The 18,746-nt window shown below is 31.8% G+C and overlaps 1 protein-coding gene across 1 annotated transcript in view; it reads left to right on the forward strand.

Moving 5' to 3' along the window:
- LOC107453912 (uncharacterized) overlaps positions 1 to 17,664 on the forward strand; it is an 81,551-nt gene extending 63,887 nt beyond the window's left edge. The window contains exons 25-32 of the mRNA XM_071181580.1: positions 2,074 to 2,211; positions 3,573 to 3,764; positions 5,317 to 5,448; positions 6,865 to 7,047; positions 11,355 to 11,639; positions 12,363 to 12,503; positions 13,082 to 13,264; positions 14,299 to 17,664. Of these exons, the coding sequence (XP_071037681.1) occupies positions 2,074 to 2,211; positions 3,573 to 3,764; positions 5,317 to 5,448; positions 6,865 to 7,047; positions 11,355 to 11,639; positions 12,363 to 12,503; positions 13,082 to 13,264; positions 14,299 to 14,471 (1,427 nt within the window). The 3' untranslated portion in view covers positions 14,472 to 17,664. The remainder of the gene's footprint in view (positions 1 to 2,073; positions 2,212 to 3,572; positions 3,765 to 5,316; positions 5,449 to 6,864; positions 7,048 to 11,354; positions 11,640 to 12,362; positions 12,504 to 13,081; positions 13,265 to 14,298) is intronic.
- The last annotated feature ends 1,082 nt before the right edge of the window (positions 17,665 to 18,746 follow it).

Consider the following 18,746-nt stretch of genomic DNA (forward strand, 5'->3'; position numbering starts at 1 on the left):
TTTTTAAATTATCCAGTATAATATTACCTTGCGCACATCCATTTCGGGCCCATCCTAGGTAACTAACAAATCAATGCACAGCATAACAAATCACTTCAGCAATGCAGTAAGAACGGCACTTTAAATTCTTCTAGTTGCACTCAATTTGCGCCTTTGTTTTCATATTTTGTAATCTGGCAATCATGTTGCGAAAATAATTTTAAATCATTCTTGAAAAATTTTCCCGTTCATGTAAGTACATCTGATTTCGTTACTCGCTTTAGAGATTTTGTTTTATACTGTTTTTTTTTCTTTTATTTTGTTTTCTGATTTTACGTGTTATTTTTACTTATTGTGTTCTATTTTATTTGCTGTAATTTTTGTAAAAAAATTTTTTTGAGTGCTCCTCACACTATTGTATTGATATATTTTGCTTTGGCTATATTGATACAATATCAGAAAGCACTCTTTTTGCGGATATAATCGTGTGGGCTGCCGAAAAGATTATATCTTTTATTTTCCGGTTTTTTTTAAAAAAATTTCATCCTTTTTTTTAATTATTATTCCCCCCTCCCCTTCTTTTTCATATGTGTATAATTTTCCTTTGTTTTATCTTCATTTCGAACTTATATATATATATATAGTTAAATAATTTGGTTTGCTTTTCCTATACTAATCAATCGCAGCGTGCGTATTATTCTAATAATTTAGTTGTTATCAAAGCAATTAATCGGCGAAGAATAAATGTTCTACAGTACAAAACGTCAAGACAAAACCGATATGGAAATAAGGCAATCTGAATCCATACCACCTATTTACCAAAAATATTTAATTATGATTATTAATCATATTATTCATTTGTGGCGTTATATAGCTAATTTAATAATAATTTTTCACACTAAAAATTCCATTTCTTTTTCTTTTTTTATTTCTTATAAAATTTTGTCATCGAAAGAGGAATAATTCCATATGGAGCTAAAAAAATCGTTAATTTTCTTAACGAGATTTAATAATCACAATTGCATTTTTACATTTAATCATATTATCGAGTTTAAGGCATTAATTAACCTTTGACATTAATTAGGATTTAATTAGCATTAATTAACCATTTTTAAATTCGCTTAAACGCTAACACTTAAGTATATCAAAATATGATAAAATGGGCCGCTTTCAAAAATAATGGCTCATATAAATAATGTATCGTTAGAATGTTTCTGAATTTGAAATATCAGATATATTTGTTTATAATTTGTTAATTACGCCGACGTTGTTTCCTGTAATTGCAATTTGTTGGCAAAAAAATGTGTTTCCTTTTTTTTTACATTAAGTTTACGATCATGTGAGAGTAGAGCGATTAATACTCACTTGTTAGTACTATCCCCTGAGCCATCACGGCTCAAGCATTTTTATTGTTAACTGTCTATTCACTTTAGCAAACAAACCATCATGGACAACAAGAGGCTGCCCACTCCTTCACCATCAGCATTGGTGCGCCCATCATTGAATTGTCGAGTTCACTCTCACCGCTAAACATTACATCTTCACCACAAATCTCTGCATGTTGACGATAATAGCTTAAAAATATTCTTTGCAGTCAAAAAGCGTTTTATGGAATGCACTTCCCCCTATCGGTGGGATCTTCAATCGTCTTACACATTTTGAATAATTTCTTTTACGCACACGTTTCCTATGATAGACAATCTTTGTGTTTTTCGTTGATTTTGACAACTGACTATATTCGTTTTAACCCGATTTTCGACTCGACTTACACAAGTATGAAAAGCAGTTTAAGTAAATACTGACATATTAAAATAAGTATACTATGAGTTGAGAGTTTTCCCGCTTTCTCAGAAATCTCCTGGGACAATGTGTCCCAATCGTCTTGAATATTATGAAAATGCCAATATACTGCATGGGAATAAATAATGAAAATAATATAAATGCATCGAATTATTTATTCTGCAAAATTTGAATCAGTTTATCCAATAGGGAATTAAAGTTCAATCTTTGGAACGTATATATCCCATTCGGCTCGAAAGAGTTGAATGCTTGTTTTCTGTTCGTTAAATTGATATTTTTTGACTTTTTTAAAAGGTGATTTGAAGAATGGGACAGACATATTGGATTGGCTGATAACAGAGAAGGATCCTTCAAGCGACATGATTGAAGAAATGGATGGTGATGAATTGGAAGAACTTATTGAACAGGCAGATTATCTCGCTGTGTTATTCTGTGAGTATGCAACCTCATTTCCTCAAATACTGAGCTGCTCCGTATTTTTAGAATACTTTTCAAAAAGAAGTATGCACTTTTAGGGCTAGCAAATCAATGTATGTGTTAGCGGGAAAAAAAACAAAAAATTCTATTGAAATATGATAAATCCCTATTAAGGAAGGTTGGTGCACAAAACAATAAGAAGAGTTGAAGAACGGTTAAAAAACGATTCTTACGGCTCTATCACACAAGAGAAAAATAAGAAAAATAAACTTAGAAAAATCTTCAAGTTTCAACCCACATTCAAACAGGTTATAATGTTTTTCAGGTGTAATACAACCTCCATATTCTATAGGGATTTGTCAGATGTCGATCGTGTTTCTTTTCTCAGCTTAAAACTTTACTTTCGGTCTTTTAATGTGTCATTTTTTGTTTGGACAAGTATTTTAAATTTATATTTAACAGGTGATATTACGGAACACTATGACTAACGTTCTTTCGTATCCCGAAGAAAACAAATTATCACACTTTGAAGTTTTTATTTTTTCCAAAATTATTTTTGTGTGATAGTTTCTTTTTATTTACTGCTATAGTGCCATAAAGAAGAATACGGAACATCTCATCATACAGCGCTACTCTTTTAATTCCAAGCTGCTTCCTTATAAGAATGGATTGTTCCAGACATTTTGCAGGTGGAGGAAATGTAAAGGATGCACGTCAGTATCTTTCCTGAAGCAGATACAGCAGACAGAATTTACTATCGATATCAGAATTTGAAATCCGAGAATAAAAGATTCTCTAATTAACGAAATGCGTTTAGACGCTTCGTCACACTTTACATTAATTTTTATGTTGTATAATTATATTCATTCATTAATCTTCAATAATATATTTTTTCTTTTTGCTACAAATTTCACGCAATGAAGATTAGAAAACTTTTGAACTTAGGAAATACCAGGCTATAACCTTCACACTTAAGAAAAAACATCAGTATAAGGAATACCGGGCAACGGTGCTTTACTTTTAAAAAAAACATGAGTGTTTACTTTTAAAACATTTACTTTTAAAAAAAAACATGAATACGATGCATTTCCGGCCTTTCTAAACCTGCAAAAGAAGAACAATAATCCACACCCATAAGGAGAGATCTTGGTATTGAAGATCTAGCACTACATGTCTGTTTTGTAATCTTGCTTCTCGCATTCGTAAAATAAAAAAATTTTCGAAAGCATGTTTTTGTTTTTGATCTTTTTAAAATAAAATGCATCTGTTTTAGAATAGTTTGGATTGTTAAAATTAAAAAGTTTTGATACAATTTAAACTTCTCACTAATTTAACATTTTAGCAGTAATATGCTTATGAAACATTTATTTTAACAGATGATCCAGATGTTGAAGATTGCCCAGCTTGCCTGGAGACTCTGGCTGATTTAGAGAACATTGACGACGACACAGATCGTCATGGAATTTTATTCGTGAAGACAACAGACGACAGCATTGCAGCAGATTATGGCATCACTAAATTTCCTGCTTTGATTTATTTTGAAAACAACGTTCCAAGTATTTACAATGGTATATATTTCATTATAATGGTCGGAAACTGCTTATAGATAATACCATTGGAATTCCAAAGAAGCCAAGACGTGATATAACCGATTCCCGCCCCCCATGATAGATACAACAAATATTGCCTTTGGTTTTGAAATTATAAGTTCATGCTCTGACTGTTAACATATTTTGATAACTTAATCATAAATTAGCCGGACAGCGTTTTTTAATTCTAACTTTCCCTACTTTACTTGATCCTCCGCACCCAAATATTACTCTATACCTTAGTTAATTTTCTCGCAAATATTTCATTTAATTGTTAACTTGTTTTTACCGATATTTAGCTCACTGCAGCCTTCAGTATAATTTACACATTGCTTAAATAAATTTAAATTCGCCGTTTTAATTTCAACCTTTTTTTTTATTTTAGCCAAGTTTCGTATATTTTAAGCAATTTATCTGGAAATCGTCTCAGTTTTAGACACGATAGTGACAAAACATGGTTCTTGCACTAAACATTTTCATCCAGCATGCAAAATTATGAGTTTCTTCTTCGCTAGATTACAATTAGTTTTTATTTTCATGAAAAGAACAAATCATTTTTCTTTACTTTTTGAAAACATCTTTACCTGCAAAATTTCATCTTCTGAGCCAGAATCAAAAAACTTATTTTAGTGATGGACCTGTATCAATTTATCTATCAATGGAACACTCAACAATGTTTAAGGAGAACTTTAGTAACAAATAAGATCGCGCAGCTTCGCAACCACGGTTAATAAAAAAATTTTATTTAACTCTTCTCAGTTCATCAGAAGCAGAGAGTAAATTAATAAAATTTCTGCAGTGCAGTTGATTATTTGACAAAAATTTCCATGAAACTCCAACAAGTAAACACCAATGCATATGCCGACTGTTTTTTTTTTAATTATTCTGTGCTACATATGGCTTTATTTCAAAATTAATCCTTATCATTATGACGATTCACTCACCACACAAGAGCAGGAAGAGCGAAAACCAACTAACAGTGAACAATAAAAAAATTAAAAGGGGACACTAAAAAATTTAAAATTTGAAAAGGAATGATCAACAATCAAAAGGGGATAACTGAAGTGGTCAATGTTAAAAGGGAGTATGTTACAAATCTGCACTTTCGAGAAAAGTAAAAAAAAAAAAAAATTTCAATTGTGGAAAGATTGTTTTCATTGCTTCCAAACTGTTGGATTCTCCTCTTTAGGCAGTCTAGAAAATGATTCTGCATTTGATAATTGGTTATTGATACTCCAAAAAACTTATTTTCATAAAAATGTTACTTACATTGACCGCTTCAATTTCAATTATAATCTGATCATTAAAAGTTCGTTCTTGCTTCCCAATATAATTTGGAGTTTCTTTCTAATCCTTTATTGGAGAGCTGGAATTCCTGTGGAAACATGTTTTGGTGAAGAGGATTCCTTTTTTGAAAATTCTTTAACGTTGCTATTGGAAATTAATTTCTCGTGTATTATCGTAAAATGATTTTATATTAATTTGCTGTTTTCCATTATATTTTAATGAGTCAGTTGAATATTTTCATCAGGTGACATAGCAGCCGAGGAAGAAGTGTTGCAGTGGTTGATACATTCCAAGTCAGAAGATACCATTGAGGCTGTCAACAAAGACATGTGTGACAAATTAATAGAAAACACGCCCTACCTTGTCGTCATATTTTGTAAGCATTTTTCCTTCTTTTTAAACAAAACGTAAATTTTTCTTCATTGCTGCTTCCCACGTTGAAAAAAAAACTTTAGCGAAGCTCAACACCCATAAAAGTATAAACTACTTTTCACTATAGTGTTGTAGTGCAACACCACAGTTATTTCTTGGTTTTTGGTGTTCACTACACCAAGATCCGAGGATAGTTCATGGCATGTTCGTTTACACTACTTGGTACAAAGTAGTTGCCACCATCTCTGCTATTTAGTAACACTAAACTTTATAATTACAGTAAGTTTAAGTACACGTATGGGTCAGTAAAGTTGCTTTAATCATACAGCATGATGTGATAACAGTTTAGGACGCATGCTCATACTAATTCTTAAAATAAAATTTGTCTCTAAGCTAAACCAAATATATGCGTACAGCGCAAAGAAAGTATTAAGACGAATACGAATTATGCTTAAATATTTTAAAACCGTTTAATCTAATTAAAAAATATTCAAATATTAAAATATAAACATCCTTATCACATAACTGAAAACATATATACATTTTGTGACGGTGAACTTCTGTTTATGTCGATGCATAGCAGACTGCAAAAACTCACGACAATTTATACTCGATCATAAATTGTCGACTGACGATATCCAAATAGCCTTAAAATGGAGGCGAAAAAAATTCGCAGATGGCGTGAATAAGCGTAAGTTTTGTGTAAGCATTCTCAATTACTGTTTTTATGATTTAATTACATATTTCAAAGTGTATATTAACACTTGGTTTGATGTTAACTTGAAATGATTAGTTCCTTAACAAAAAAATTTTCAGATTATGTATATATTGTCAACTCCAAATTCGAACACCATAGTTTTTATGTTGTAAATTTTTAAATATTGAATTAATTTTTCAGAGCAAATCCATTGGTTAATTTTAAAGTATATTAGGTAATAGAAGGTATTAGCTTCTTCTTAGTAAATCAATCACGTTTTACAATTTTATTTGTATTTTCTATCTTTATGAAATCGAAACACTGATTATAGTTTGAGCCGGTAGCCACTCACTGAAGCTGAAATCAGTCTCATAGCCTCTTTAGTGAAGGGAAAAGGTTTCTAATTTGTTAGAATTTTTATAATTAATACTAGAACATTTGTTATGATGTTTATTCTTTTATTACATCTATCTTGCACACAACTTCTGTAAATCATTAGGGATCGGAGAAAATTTGCAAAATTCAAAAGTATCGCAAAGTTATCTCAAAGAATAACACGAATTAATTAAACGTTGAACAAAAGAATAACTCAAAGAGTTGACAAATCTATAAGCAAAACTAGAAAAGGTATCCTAATAAAAAGTTAAAATAGGAGTATTGAGCAGCGCTACGTAATATTATCTCAGTCTTGCATAACATACCAATCTCTTGATTCGTTTGCAGATAAAGGCCAGAACAAAGCATCTGAAGCGATTGTGCAGAGATTGGAGAACATCGACAGCTTCACTGATGAGTACGGCATTCAGATGGTGAAGACTCAAGACAATTCTGTCGCCAGACGTTATGGTGTGAAACAGTTTCCGGCTCTCATATTCTTCCGTAATGAAAGACCAATGCAATATAAGGGTAAGTTTTATTTTCTTGATCACGCAACAGACATAGTTATGATGTTAACAGTATGCTCATTGTCGAACTGTTAGCATGAAATTATTTACGAATAACGTAAATATAAATATATATATNCGTTTCTCCCATTGTACTTGTGCTTCCATTGTACAAAAGAAAATCACTCATCATCATAAACCACAGAATTGGTTCGAAAAGTTATGTCAGTAAGTCAATTAAAAAACATTTATTAACCAAAACGGTAAAACATATTAAGAGATTTCAAAATAGGCTTTTACTAAGTCTATACTTCACTTCCATCACGCCTTCCAGGAATCTCAGACGTCACGATGGATTTCCAGCACCCTGTAGGGCGACTGATTTGCTGTCTGAATTTGCTGGCAGAAATTCAAGTTTCTATAATCCGGGGACAGCAGAATCGCGGGGGCAGACGGGGCTTAAGCCCTCTCATATTTTATAAATGAAAGGATACAGCCCCTTTTAAGATTAAAAATTTTCACTCAATATTTGTGTAATTAAATTTACAATATAAGAATACATGATTCTTTGGTGACTAAAGAAATTCTAAAAAAAATTTGAAATACAGATTTTCTAAGAAAATGTCTCCATTTCAAGCGAGCTTCAACATTTCCTTTGGTGAAAACTGTTACCAAATAATCCCTTACTCATCCTCCCGCAGAGGAAATAAACGTCCCTATTGCTGACCTATGGGAAAATTCTGGGTTTCAAATGCCCCAGCGTACATAACTAAGAAAAAAAAGTGAAACACTATTAAAAAAAATACCGTTACATGAGAGATAAATAATTTACAGGTAAACATTTTCTTTTATTAATTTTAATTTTAAAACAATTTATTTTAAACAATTCAAACCATGAAGTTCGAATTGCAAATTCGAATTTTTGATTGCCATTTAGTGAGGCTCAGATAGTTCGGACTAATACAAAATAATAATTTCGTATAATAATATATAACAGATAAATAATATATACATACAGGGAGGAAGGCAACCCCACTCAATATGACGGTCTAAGCTCAAGAGTTCAGTCAAAACAATCACATTTTCATCGCCGTTTGAGGTCATTCATTGACTACTACCACGAGCTTCATCACAGTCTTCGAAAAAATGCCTTGTCTCACCTGTGGTGTATATATGAACAATTATCACCAAATACAGTCTTAATCAAGGAAAAAGTTGACTTGAATGTAGGGTTTACCGGTAGAAAAACTAAGGAAGGACATACTGCGCCATTCAATACACTAAAATTGATCGAAACATATAATACATGCTATAATTTTAGCTTCATAAAATACCTGAAGTTAATAAAACGGTGTACTACAGTTACATTTAAAAGTCAATAATTTTCTCTATATATATAAATGAATGTCTGCGTGTGTGTCCTTTATAGACTCCTAAACCATCCGACCAAAAGCTATGAAACTTGGCACACAGATAGTTCAAAGCACGAGAATCACTGTAGACATTAGAACATTCTACGACAAACCATTCGAGCCGGATGAGCGAAAAACGACATGGAATTTTCTAATTGGTTAATCGTAAGTCATAGTTTTAAATTTAACGATTCAGTTTTAAAGATAATATAAGTGATAATTACTAGTTTATAGCTCTATTTGATCAAAAAATAGTTTATAGTACGCATATAATTATTCTATATTCGCTATGTCAGATAAATTCAAGGAGCATTACGTGGTAGCGCACGTGGTCTAAGTCACTAAATTTATACTTTGTCTGATATCACGCTCTTTTTTATTATTTATATTAATTCTTTTAAACGTGTTTCTAAAAATTTACTTATTTAAAACCAACGGTAATGGACTAGAAAAAAGAATATTTATAAACTTGAATGATTCCACAAGTTTCTGTTCCTTCTTTTGGCTAGTGCATGTCACACTTCCTTTGAAAAAATTTTAGGTAGTTCCTTAATATGAATATTTAAATAAATTTCTATGGTTAGAAGTAATAAAAAAATGAAATTTAAGTATTAAAACTTATTAAAAATATTAAACAGTATCTTATATAATATAAAATGTGTTATAACTTGAAACACACAGCTAAAACGGTACACTGATAATCCATTTAAAAAGGAATAAAATCGAAAATGCAATAGACAGTTTAAAAAGACCAAATTGTTGTAATGATGGATTTCAATTAACAAATCCTGCATACATAAAATAAAACTTCCAAAAAAAGGGAGAGAATAATGTCCGTAAAAACATTGGCAAAAGCGTAATAACATCGGCATCGAGAGCAGAGAGTCGTAAGTTCGATCCTGGCAGTCGACAAAATAACAAGCGTGTATACGCAGCATACGTTAAATCTGCCGTGGCTGAAAGTCCTCTCGATAGTTGTGGTGTTGATTGGTTAGTTATTTGAAGTTTGTTGGCACAAGAACCAGAAATGGCTATGCTGTGCCAGTTACTAAATTTAAGATTTATTGTTTTACTGTTTGAGTAATGGATATAGTCCTATCGTTTTAATAAACTGGATAAGATTATGACGCATAACTTCACCAAATAAGAATAAACGCTACCAAAAGCTTGTTCCTCAAATGTTTGAATCGTTTACAGTCGGTAAGAAGTTTGAAGATAGGAGTACCAGCTCAGGCGCTGTTCACGTCATCTGACCGGGGTCAAAATTATGTGACTTTCCTGCCATGTTTGTTAAAATATAAAAATGGGACTAGGTGCTTGACCATGATTGCATGGTGTGTATTATTAAAATGCGATAAATTGTTAGAGGAACGTTACAAAGTATTGCATTTGAGAGAAGGTTCGTCGAGGATCAAGCGAAGATGCATTAATCGAGTGTAAGCGATTCTGAGTGAATCTGCATTGTGTTAAAGCAATACAGGAAAAGGGGTTCGCATCGGATTGAATGTCATAACGTTTATTATGAGTTAAATGATCCTATGCTTGCTGTCAAAGGGATGTGATAAGAATGCCGAATATGTTTTATGTCTTAGAAAGATATAAATAGGGTTAAGAGAATAGTAGAAGATAGTGAAGTTAGTTAGGTTAGTTCTACTGATATCAGTCAAGTTATTCCATTAATGTGACTCGGTATCAATTCCATTATTGTGGAGAGGGATTAGCAACTGTTTAATGGAACATAAAAATGGATGAAAATCACTGCGAAAATTTTCTAACTGGTGCAAAAAGCTCATACTATTGGAGTATTATCAAGAGAAAAGTTTCCACAATAGACTTACAAAGTTACATTAAACTTGATGGCAAGCGCTATTTTTCGATTTGCAATTGAAACAAGATGCCTGTTTTTACTCTTACGCTTGATCAAAGACGATTGTGTGACTCATTGCTGCGAAAGTGTATTCGCTTTACAATTCACCTGACGTTACTTTTCAAATGTAAACACTATAAAAAAAATTAGTATATCTTAACACCAAAAATAGTAGCAACCTCTTTTCACCAAAATGGTGTTGTGAAACCCCAATTATAAAACTTGGCTGTTCACTGCACCAAGAATTGTTCTAGGTGTTGTGAAATACCAAGAATGTCCTTTTGCACTACTTGGTATCACCGTTTTAAGCATTCAGTTAAACCAAACTTTAGAGTAAGATGGAATCAGTAAACTTGTTTTTACGGTACAATATAAAGTTGAAATCATTAATTTAATTTACACTAATTATTGAAATAAGATCAGTTTATAAATCAAATATGAGTGTAGCACAGACAAAATATTAATATGCATTCGAACTAGGGTTAATGAATCAGAAGAGAATGTAAATTAAATACTATAAAATTAATCAATACAATTAACAGATTATATAAATCTTCTTTATAAGAACATAATTTTATTATGCAACTATAAATGTGCTTGCCTTTTATAACGGTCAACATTTGTTTCCGTGGAATATTCAACAGAGAGGATAACAAACTTTTTCCTTCTCTTGTTCGATTATAAACAATCTACCTAACGAATACCAAAACTAGCATAAATCATTCAAATGCATCTGAACTTGGTGTAAGCTTCTCAGTTATTGGTGTTAGATTTAACTACATCCTTTAAAGTGTGTATTAACTTGAAATAAAGTATTTATTCACATTTTTTAAACACGAAATTCGAATAAGTATTACAATACAGTTGTACAGTATATATTCAGGTTTGGTTAAGGAATAATACTTAAATTTAAATTGAAAACTAAATTCCCAATAATACAATTAGTGTTTTAATTATTTCAATTTTCACCACTGTGTGAATCCCTCTGTATATTCTCTCCTAAAATCACCTTTATTTAAAGAGTTTAGAGTTAGATCTATTGAATGCTCTGACTTTCTTTTCAATTTGTAACAAATTTCATTCCCGAAAGAGGAAAAAAAATATTGAATTTCACCCCCATTGCCATAAATACTAATATTTTGATTTTTCCAGACGAAAAGGAATGTGAGGTGTGCCTTGACATCTTAGACGTTCTGGAAGAAATTGACGAAGATTGCGACTTGTTCGGCATCAAGTTTGTGAAAGTGAGCGATTCAAATGCAGCAGTAAAGTACGGTGTGCACAGTGTTCCATACTTGACCTACTTCAGGAAAACAGTGCCGGCTTACTATGAGGGTAAAAACTTATGTAGTAAACATTTGTAACATTTAAGGCATCGATTCTAGTCAATTTTTGGAAAGGAAATAAAATTTTCGAAATGTATCCCGGAGTACAGGTAATTTCGACGTACCGCAATATGCGGAAAAAAAAATGAGATTCTTTTGAAATCTCGCTGAAGTCATTCTTTGTTTTGCCCTGTTTATCCCTATTTACTTGTCAAGATGCAACCCGAATAAATCAAAGTTTTTTTTCTTCCTTATATCCAGGCATTAAATACAGTATACTCTCGATATCTCGAAAACCTTGTAATGTCACAAATATCTTTGTCCTTGGTATTATATATCCACCTAATGTTTGAATTCCTATGTTGAAAAGTTTCTTCTCAAAACATTGTTATGTTCATTTTTTTTCTTCAAAATAGAACTTGAATTTTTTTGGAAAATTTAAATCCACTACGATATTTACTTACCAACTATACCTAAGTCCATATACTATCAAGATACCAATACTTAGATTTTACTTACCAACTTTTTAGTGACATTTTGCCTGGGAAATATAAGTGGTGGGTGTTCAATCTTGACCACATTGCCACCAGAGAGGGAAGGGTCAAGATATGAAATCGGTCTTCTCCCCAGATGGCGTATTCAAACGTTGCTATCGCGAATCACAATTTGATTGGTTTATTGTATAGCATTAATTTATCTTAACAGTCACGGTGATTTGTTTCCTCCACAACAGGATCGTTGCATGATGAGGAGAAAGTATTCAATTGGTTGACAAGCCTCGACATGATTGACATGAAGAATGAGATTGAGGAAGTGAGCAGAAAGATGCTGGACAAACTTCTGCAGGAAAATGATTTCATTGCAGTCCTCTTCTGTAAGTTGGATTCCCGGCTTTTTTTTTTTTCATTATGTTTAAAGTTTTGCGAAAGATTAGCGTCATAATAACTACTTTTCCATAAATATCCGTCCTTTGTAAATGGATATAAGATGTTATCAATCAATTTGTATTAATACTGCACAGTTAAGGATAAAATAGAAAGGATTATGCCACCACAATTAAAAAGCGTAAAATAATTTCATGTTTTTATTATTACTATTAGCCATTACGACTGGCTCTACTATATTAGATGAAGCAAAATACGTTTTTAGAAGTTCATCTGAATACAAAATATACATTAACTGTATTCAGTATCATTCGGTACTGAATATGACGTTATGGATCGATAATTCGAAAATCGATTGATTGATAGAAGAATAAACGAAAAGTGATTGATATGGAGGGTATACCCCAGAAAAAGTAAGAGAAAGAATAGAAGAAAACACGAATCATATTCGGATTCAGAATATCATTTTACACAAAAATCAGCAAAAAATGGCGTCGATTTCTTTTTAATGCGGTGTTATGTAACAGACCTAAAATATCTGTTAACTGATGGAGTGGTTTCTTTCTAGATGACGAAGAATGTTCGGCGTGTGATCAGGCCCTACATTCGTTGGAAGATATCGATGATGAGATCGATGAATTGGATATCGTTTTTGTAAAAATTAAAGATGCCCGATATGCAATGAGATATGGAGTAAAGAACCTCCCCTCACTCACATACTTCAGAAAAAGATTTCCAACAGCATACCGGGGTGAGTCATGTAAAGCTTGTTTTTGTAACACTTTCTTTCTTTCATTGTATACAATATTAGCAAAATATTCATACGAGGTAGGTAGGTACTTTATTTACGTCGCACTAGAGCTGCACAATGGGCGACAGTCTGGGAAACATCCCCCGAGGATGATCCGAAAACATGCCATCACAATTTTGATCCTCTGCAGGGACGACCTGCGCGTGCGCACCCTCAGTCCCTCCGCAGGCTGATCAAAGGGGTCACCCATTCGCTTACTGACCGCAGCCAGTGATGCTTGACTTCGGTGTTCTACTGGGAACTGTGTCTTTACGATCAGTCCACTGCGAGATCTTCATACGAGGAAAATGTAAACAACGAATCAATATTGTAATTATGTGTAAAACTGAAAAGCATATACCGTGACTGAAATAATTCAAATTTCTTAACTCAACTAATTTAACTCTATTTTTTTTCGTTATCCTGCGTATGATGTTATATTCGTCCTGCAAAAATAAATTCCAACCAGTATGGCAACTATGCATAAATTATTGGAAATATTTTGTGTATGCTAATTATTTGTTCCTTGCAAGCTTTATTTCGAAAAGTGACAACATCTTCAGATCTTGTTATTAAAACCTGCTACTACAAAAAAAAAAATTTTCGCCACAGCCTAGCGTCACTCCCCATTGGTGCTAATAGATATCATTAAAAATTTTATACCCTCCTCTCGAATGTTATCGTAGGAAGGCATCAAAGTATTTTATATTCACAGTGTCTATGTATATTATAACGGAATAACCTGGATACTGACATAAAAACGCTATACGGTCTTCAGAGAAAAACATCTCACGTAAAAAAAATAAATAAATAAATAAATACAGATCTCTGGGGAAATTTAGGAAATTTTATCAAACTTGTCTCATTTGCCTGTCAACATCAGTAAGAATTTTATACAATTTTTCCCTGGACCGTGAATTCTTTGGCGAAATTTCGCTGAAATGTCTTTCATTTAGAAAACATTTTTTTGTGACTGAATTTTTTTATTTTTGAAGGCAATTTGACTGACACTGCTGAAGTTCTGAACTGGTTAAAGAAGAACAGATACAGGAACAGAGAGTTGAATCTGTTCATGTTCTCCATCATAGCCATGGGGGTCCTCTTCATCCAGTACACTTTCTTCTTGAAATTCTGTTTCGCTCCGATGCTCGAAGAGAAGAAGAGCTAACACCACGTGACATTTCTGGAAATGGACATCTTTTCGCGGCCATCCTGTTATTTCATTGTGTGATAGGATTCCAAAACTGCACCCATTTCACCGCATTCCTTATTTCATCTTCTTCGTGTTATGCTGAAATGATGAATTCGTTAACATGCATAATAACTGTTCAGCTTAAACTCCAAAAATGCCGATTTATCTGCTGAACGTTTAGCAACTTCAGAATCCAAAACTGAAGGTTATCTATGTTGTAAGCTAATTAAATATTCTCTGCAAACATTAATTTGCAATTGTAAATCAGAAAAAATCTCCCGCATTTTCAAATAAGCCTGAGACGTCTTATGCAGCGATCCCATATACGTTTATGCTTATTGGAAAATACCATCGTTCAATCGGCTTGATTTATTCTAGCATGCCGTTTGCAATAAGCTCAGAGAAGTGAAGGCTTACTCCAAAAAGAATTTATAAAGGTTCATTGTAATAAGCTTAAGCAAAAGTCAGACTAATTAGATAATTCTTCGAAGATTTTCTAATTAGCCTAAAGTCAATCAGGTTGATGGTAATAAACCTAAAAAATACCAGGCAGATTCGAAAATATTGAAGACTTTTCAGATTATCGAAAAATGCAGGTGCTATTTACAAAAAGCCTACAACGTATACAACCTTCTCCGATAAGCCAACGATATATTTTGTTACATAATTATTTCAGTTATTAGTTGAACTATAAACAACTTTCAGAAATTTTTCTGTAACTATCAGGCTAACTAGATATTTGATTTAAAGGGTAATAAACTATCCAATTTAAACAAGAAGCTAATTAGTTGGTTAAACAATACAGATTTAAATCAGCAGCCATTATTCAGGAAATACCATTATGCATTGTCGCACCTTACTCAAGTTTTCAGTTATTTAGTGGCATAAATGAAGTTATTAAATTATGTTTTGAAGCAATGTAAAACTTTTTATGATAATATAATAACTACATTAATTGTTTATTATTAACAGGTTAGAATTGTTTACTGAAGAAGCTATAAACAAGTGCCATCATTAATCCTCAAACACAGTTCCTCAGCACTGATGAGGATACTTGTTTACTGCCAATCAATTGAAAAGACAACGTGCTTTACACAAGATTTGCACTTGCTTTTTTTTTTAAATTTGTACGGATGTTTGCAGTATCGTAACAGCTGTCTGGCTAAATAAATATTATATTGGTACATCATGTTTAAAGTGATGGTACATGATGTTTAAAGTGATCCTAGTTTAAATTACTGTGATTATAAGTCATCATGGTTACATATTACCAAGATTTACAATTGCAACCAGTCATCATTACTTGTAATTATAACAAGAAACTTCTGCAAGTAGTTATGATCACAGGTAATAATAACCATAAATTCTTGCAAGCAATCACTATTGCATGTAATCAACACATAATCAAGATACCTATCAAAAGTAATTAACATCTATGATTACCAAAATTATAAATCCTAAATAATCGTGATTACAAGCAACAATAACGTTGGCAAGTTACCAATCCTGGTTACTTGTAATCGCTCATTTTGATTAATTGTAATCACAATTATAGTAATCATTACTTATGAATACAACACGTTTTTTTTTGTTATTAGTGTGTCAAGTATAATAACAAGTCATTATGCATAATAACCAGATTTATCACGTCAGCATAAACATCATGGTTTCTTTTCGGTCTTTCCAAATTGCCTGGTAAATTAAAATTGTACGCGATACGCTTTTTAAAATTAAATCAGTCTAAATTTTCAAACATTTTATTTGGATTTTTTGACAGCCAGTTTAATCTACTTCAAAAAAATGATAAATTTAACCAGACCACTCTGCTTCCGGCAATCAAAAAGGTTTTGATATTTTCAGTTTGTCTTCCTCTTGTTTGATTTCAATAGCGTTTCTCCTCACTTAAATATTAGTTCATGGTTAATAATGTGCCTTTTTTTCTTCATTTATAACAACAAGCATTTTAAAAATATATATTAGAAAGGGTCATTACGTACAGGCGGATATAGCTCAAAATTTGAATTTTACTACTTTTCATTGGCAGTTGTAGCATTTTCAACATTGCCACTTTTTTAAAAACAAATTTAAAAACAACTGTTGATAATCATAATGTAAGGTATCTCTTTTAAAAGTACTTCTCAAAATAGGGTAAGTATTACAAAGTTCATTTCAAAAATGAAGAAAAATTATATAAAAAAGTGCGAAATAAAGTAATTTTTAGACTAATATAGAACATTAATGATAATTCCAAATATGTATTAAAAAAATTATGAAATGAATATGTGGTGCATTTCCGGTGAAAACATAATGGAGAACGAGTGGCGACTGTCAGACAATTTTTTAATCGCCACTTGTTATATTTTATAGTACTATGGCGGGTGAAGAACATTCATTTTGCCTTATATACTGGCTAAATCTCGTTGCTGTTTCAAGCCAACCAACTTTTCTTAGAATTTCTAAGTGTTGGTTGAAAGTGCCATCCTAAATTCATCCATAATAATAATTCTACAAGCCTGTAACGTTAAAATAACAGCCATGTCAAAAACTAGTTTTCCAAATAACAAATTAATTTTGGAAAAGTTCTAAAAAAAGATACTTCAAAGCAACGAGCAAGTAACATTTTCTAATGAACGTAACCAAATAAAATATGCATTACGTTTAAATAAGGCTTTGTAACATTTTTATACCTCAAAATTTATTTTATGAAAACTCTAAAAAAACATTTATGTTAAATTAACGGTCATTTTGTTAAGCTATTTCTTAAACATATTATTAAAAACCAATATATTGCAATAATAGTCATTTTGTAACAACGTTTTCTAAATATAAAAAAAATTTACTCTTGGGACACTTTCGAATAACCATTACACTAAAATGAATGGATGTATGAATGGGTCCGGGAGTGGCAGAAGTCGAATTCTTGGCCATAGAACAAGAACAATCGCACCCCCTAGTCTTAATGGCCTACGATAACAACGAAAATACTGGAATCTTCATACTTCTGTCCTTTGTAATTTGCTAAAGAAACACATGATGCACGACTTCGCTGAATCTTTATCATTCATCATTTTCTAATGTCTTCATTTGTCTTATTTATTTATTGTATTATCTGTGAAAATGTAAATATTTTTTGCTCTGAAACTGATCAAATAAATATTTGTTATACACAGAGCACCCTTTTGGACTTCTAAAATGACTGGTGTTTTGTTTTCATTTTTGTTTATTATCTATCATAATTTTTTTTTGCAATAGCATTCTAAAATATCAAAATTTGCATTTTAATTATAAAGCAGGTGCATTTCACCATTTATTTTCTATTATTAAACTGTAAATTTGTAATTAAAGATATTATCCCTCTTGTTGAGTTTTGTTTTTAAGTCTCTCTATCAGAATATATACTGGTTGTTATAACTTGAGTTTAATAGATGAAGTTTCTACTTTTTTTTGTAAACTACTCACTCTATTTTGCCAGATTCCTATTCAGTGGTCGGAAATAGAGCACTACAACTGCAATCGCTACATTTTTTCGTAATTTGTAGAGTAGTGCGCTACTTTAAAAAAAAAAAAAAAAAAACAGTGTAGTGAGTGGTGCAATACGAAAGTGGTACAGTAGTTTGGTGAGTGGTGCAGTAGTTTGTAGTGATCCTGATAACTACTTTAAACGTTAGTTAAGAATAATAACACGGCTCTAACGCAACTAATTTTTCGAATTTGATGGGTACAAATCTTCGCGGGTCCGTCAATGGCTGCAGCTGAGAGCTAATAGAAATATATTTAAAATCATGCATTATAAACTTGCCATTACCCAAAATAGATAACGAATCACTTCAGTCACACTGGAGAGAAAGGCAGGTTCTCCCCAGTTCACTTGTATTTCGTGTCTTTTTCGAAATTATTATAATTCGAAATTGGATTGAATTGAATTCGAATTTCAACAAAAAATTATGTAAGAGTTATTTTCTGAATTCATTAACTTACGCATTCCTAAACAATATTTATCATTAAAATATTCATCTTAATTTTTTAAAGGTACGTTTTTCTTAAAATATTCACAAGGAGTAAAAAAAATATGTATCAGACACATTTTGTTTTTAAATATTTAAAACAAAATAAAATATAGGTAAAATGTCATTACTTTTCCCTGTTCCCAACACACATTTCTACACATTAAGTAATTTACTATATTATATAAGTGTTGACGAGATCAATGCAAACATATTCTAGTATTGTATGACCGTCTACTTGAATATT

Source organism: Parasteatoda tepidariorum, chromosome 6, assembly GCF_043381705.1.
Source record: "Parasteatoda tepidariorum isolate YZ-2023 chromosome 6, CAS_Ptep_4.0, whole genome shotgun sequence".
Classification (NCBI taxonomy): domain Eukaryota; kingdom Metazoa; phylum Arthropoda; class Arachnida; order Araneae; family Theridiidae; genus Parasteatoda; species Parasteatoda tepidariorum.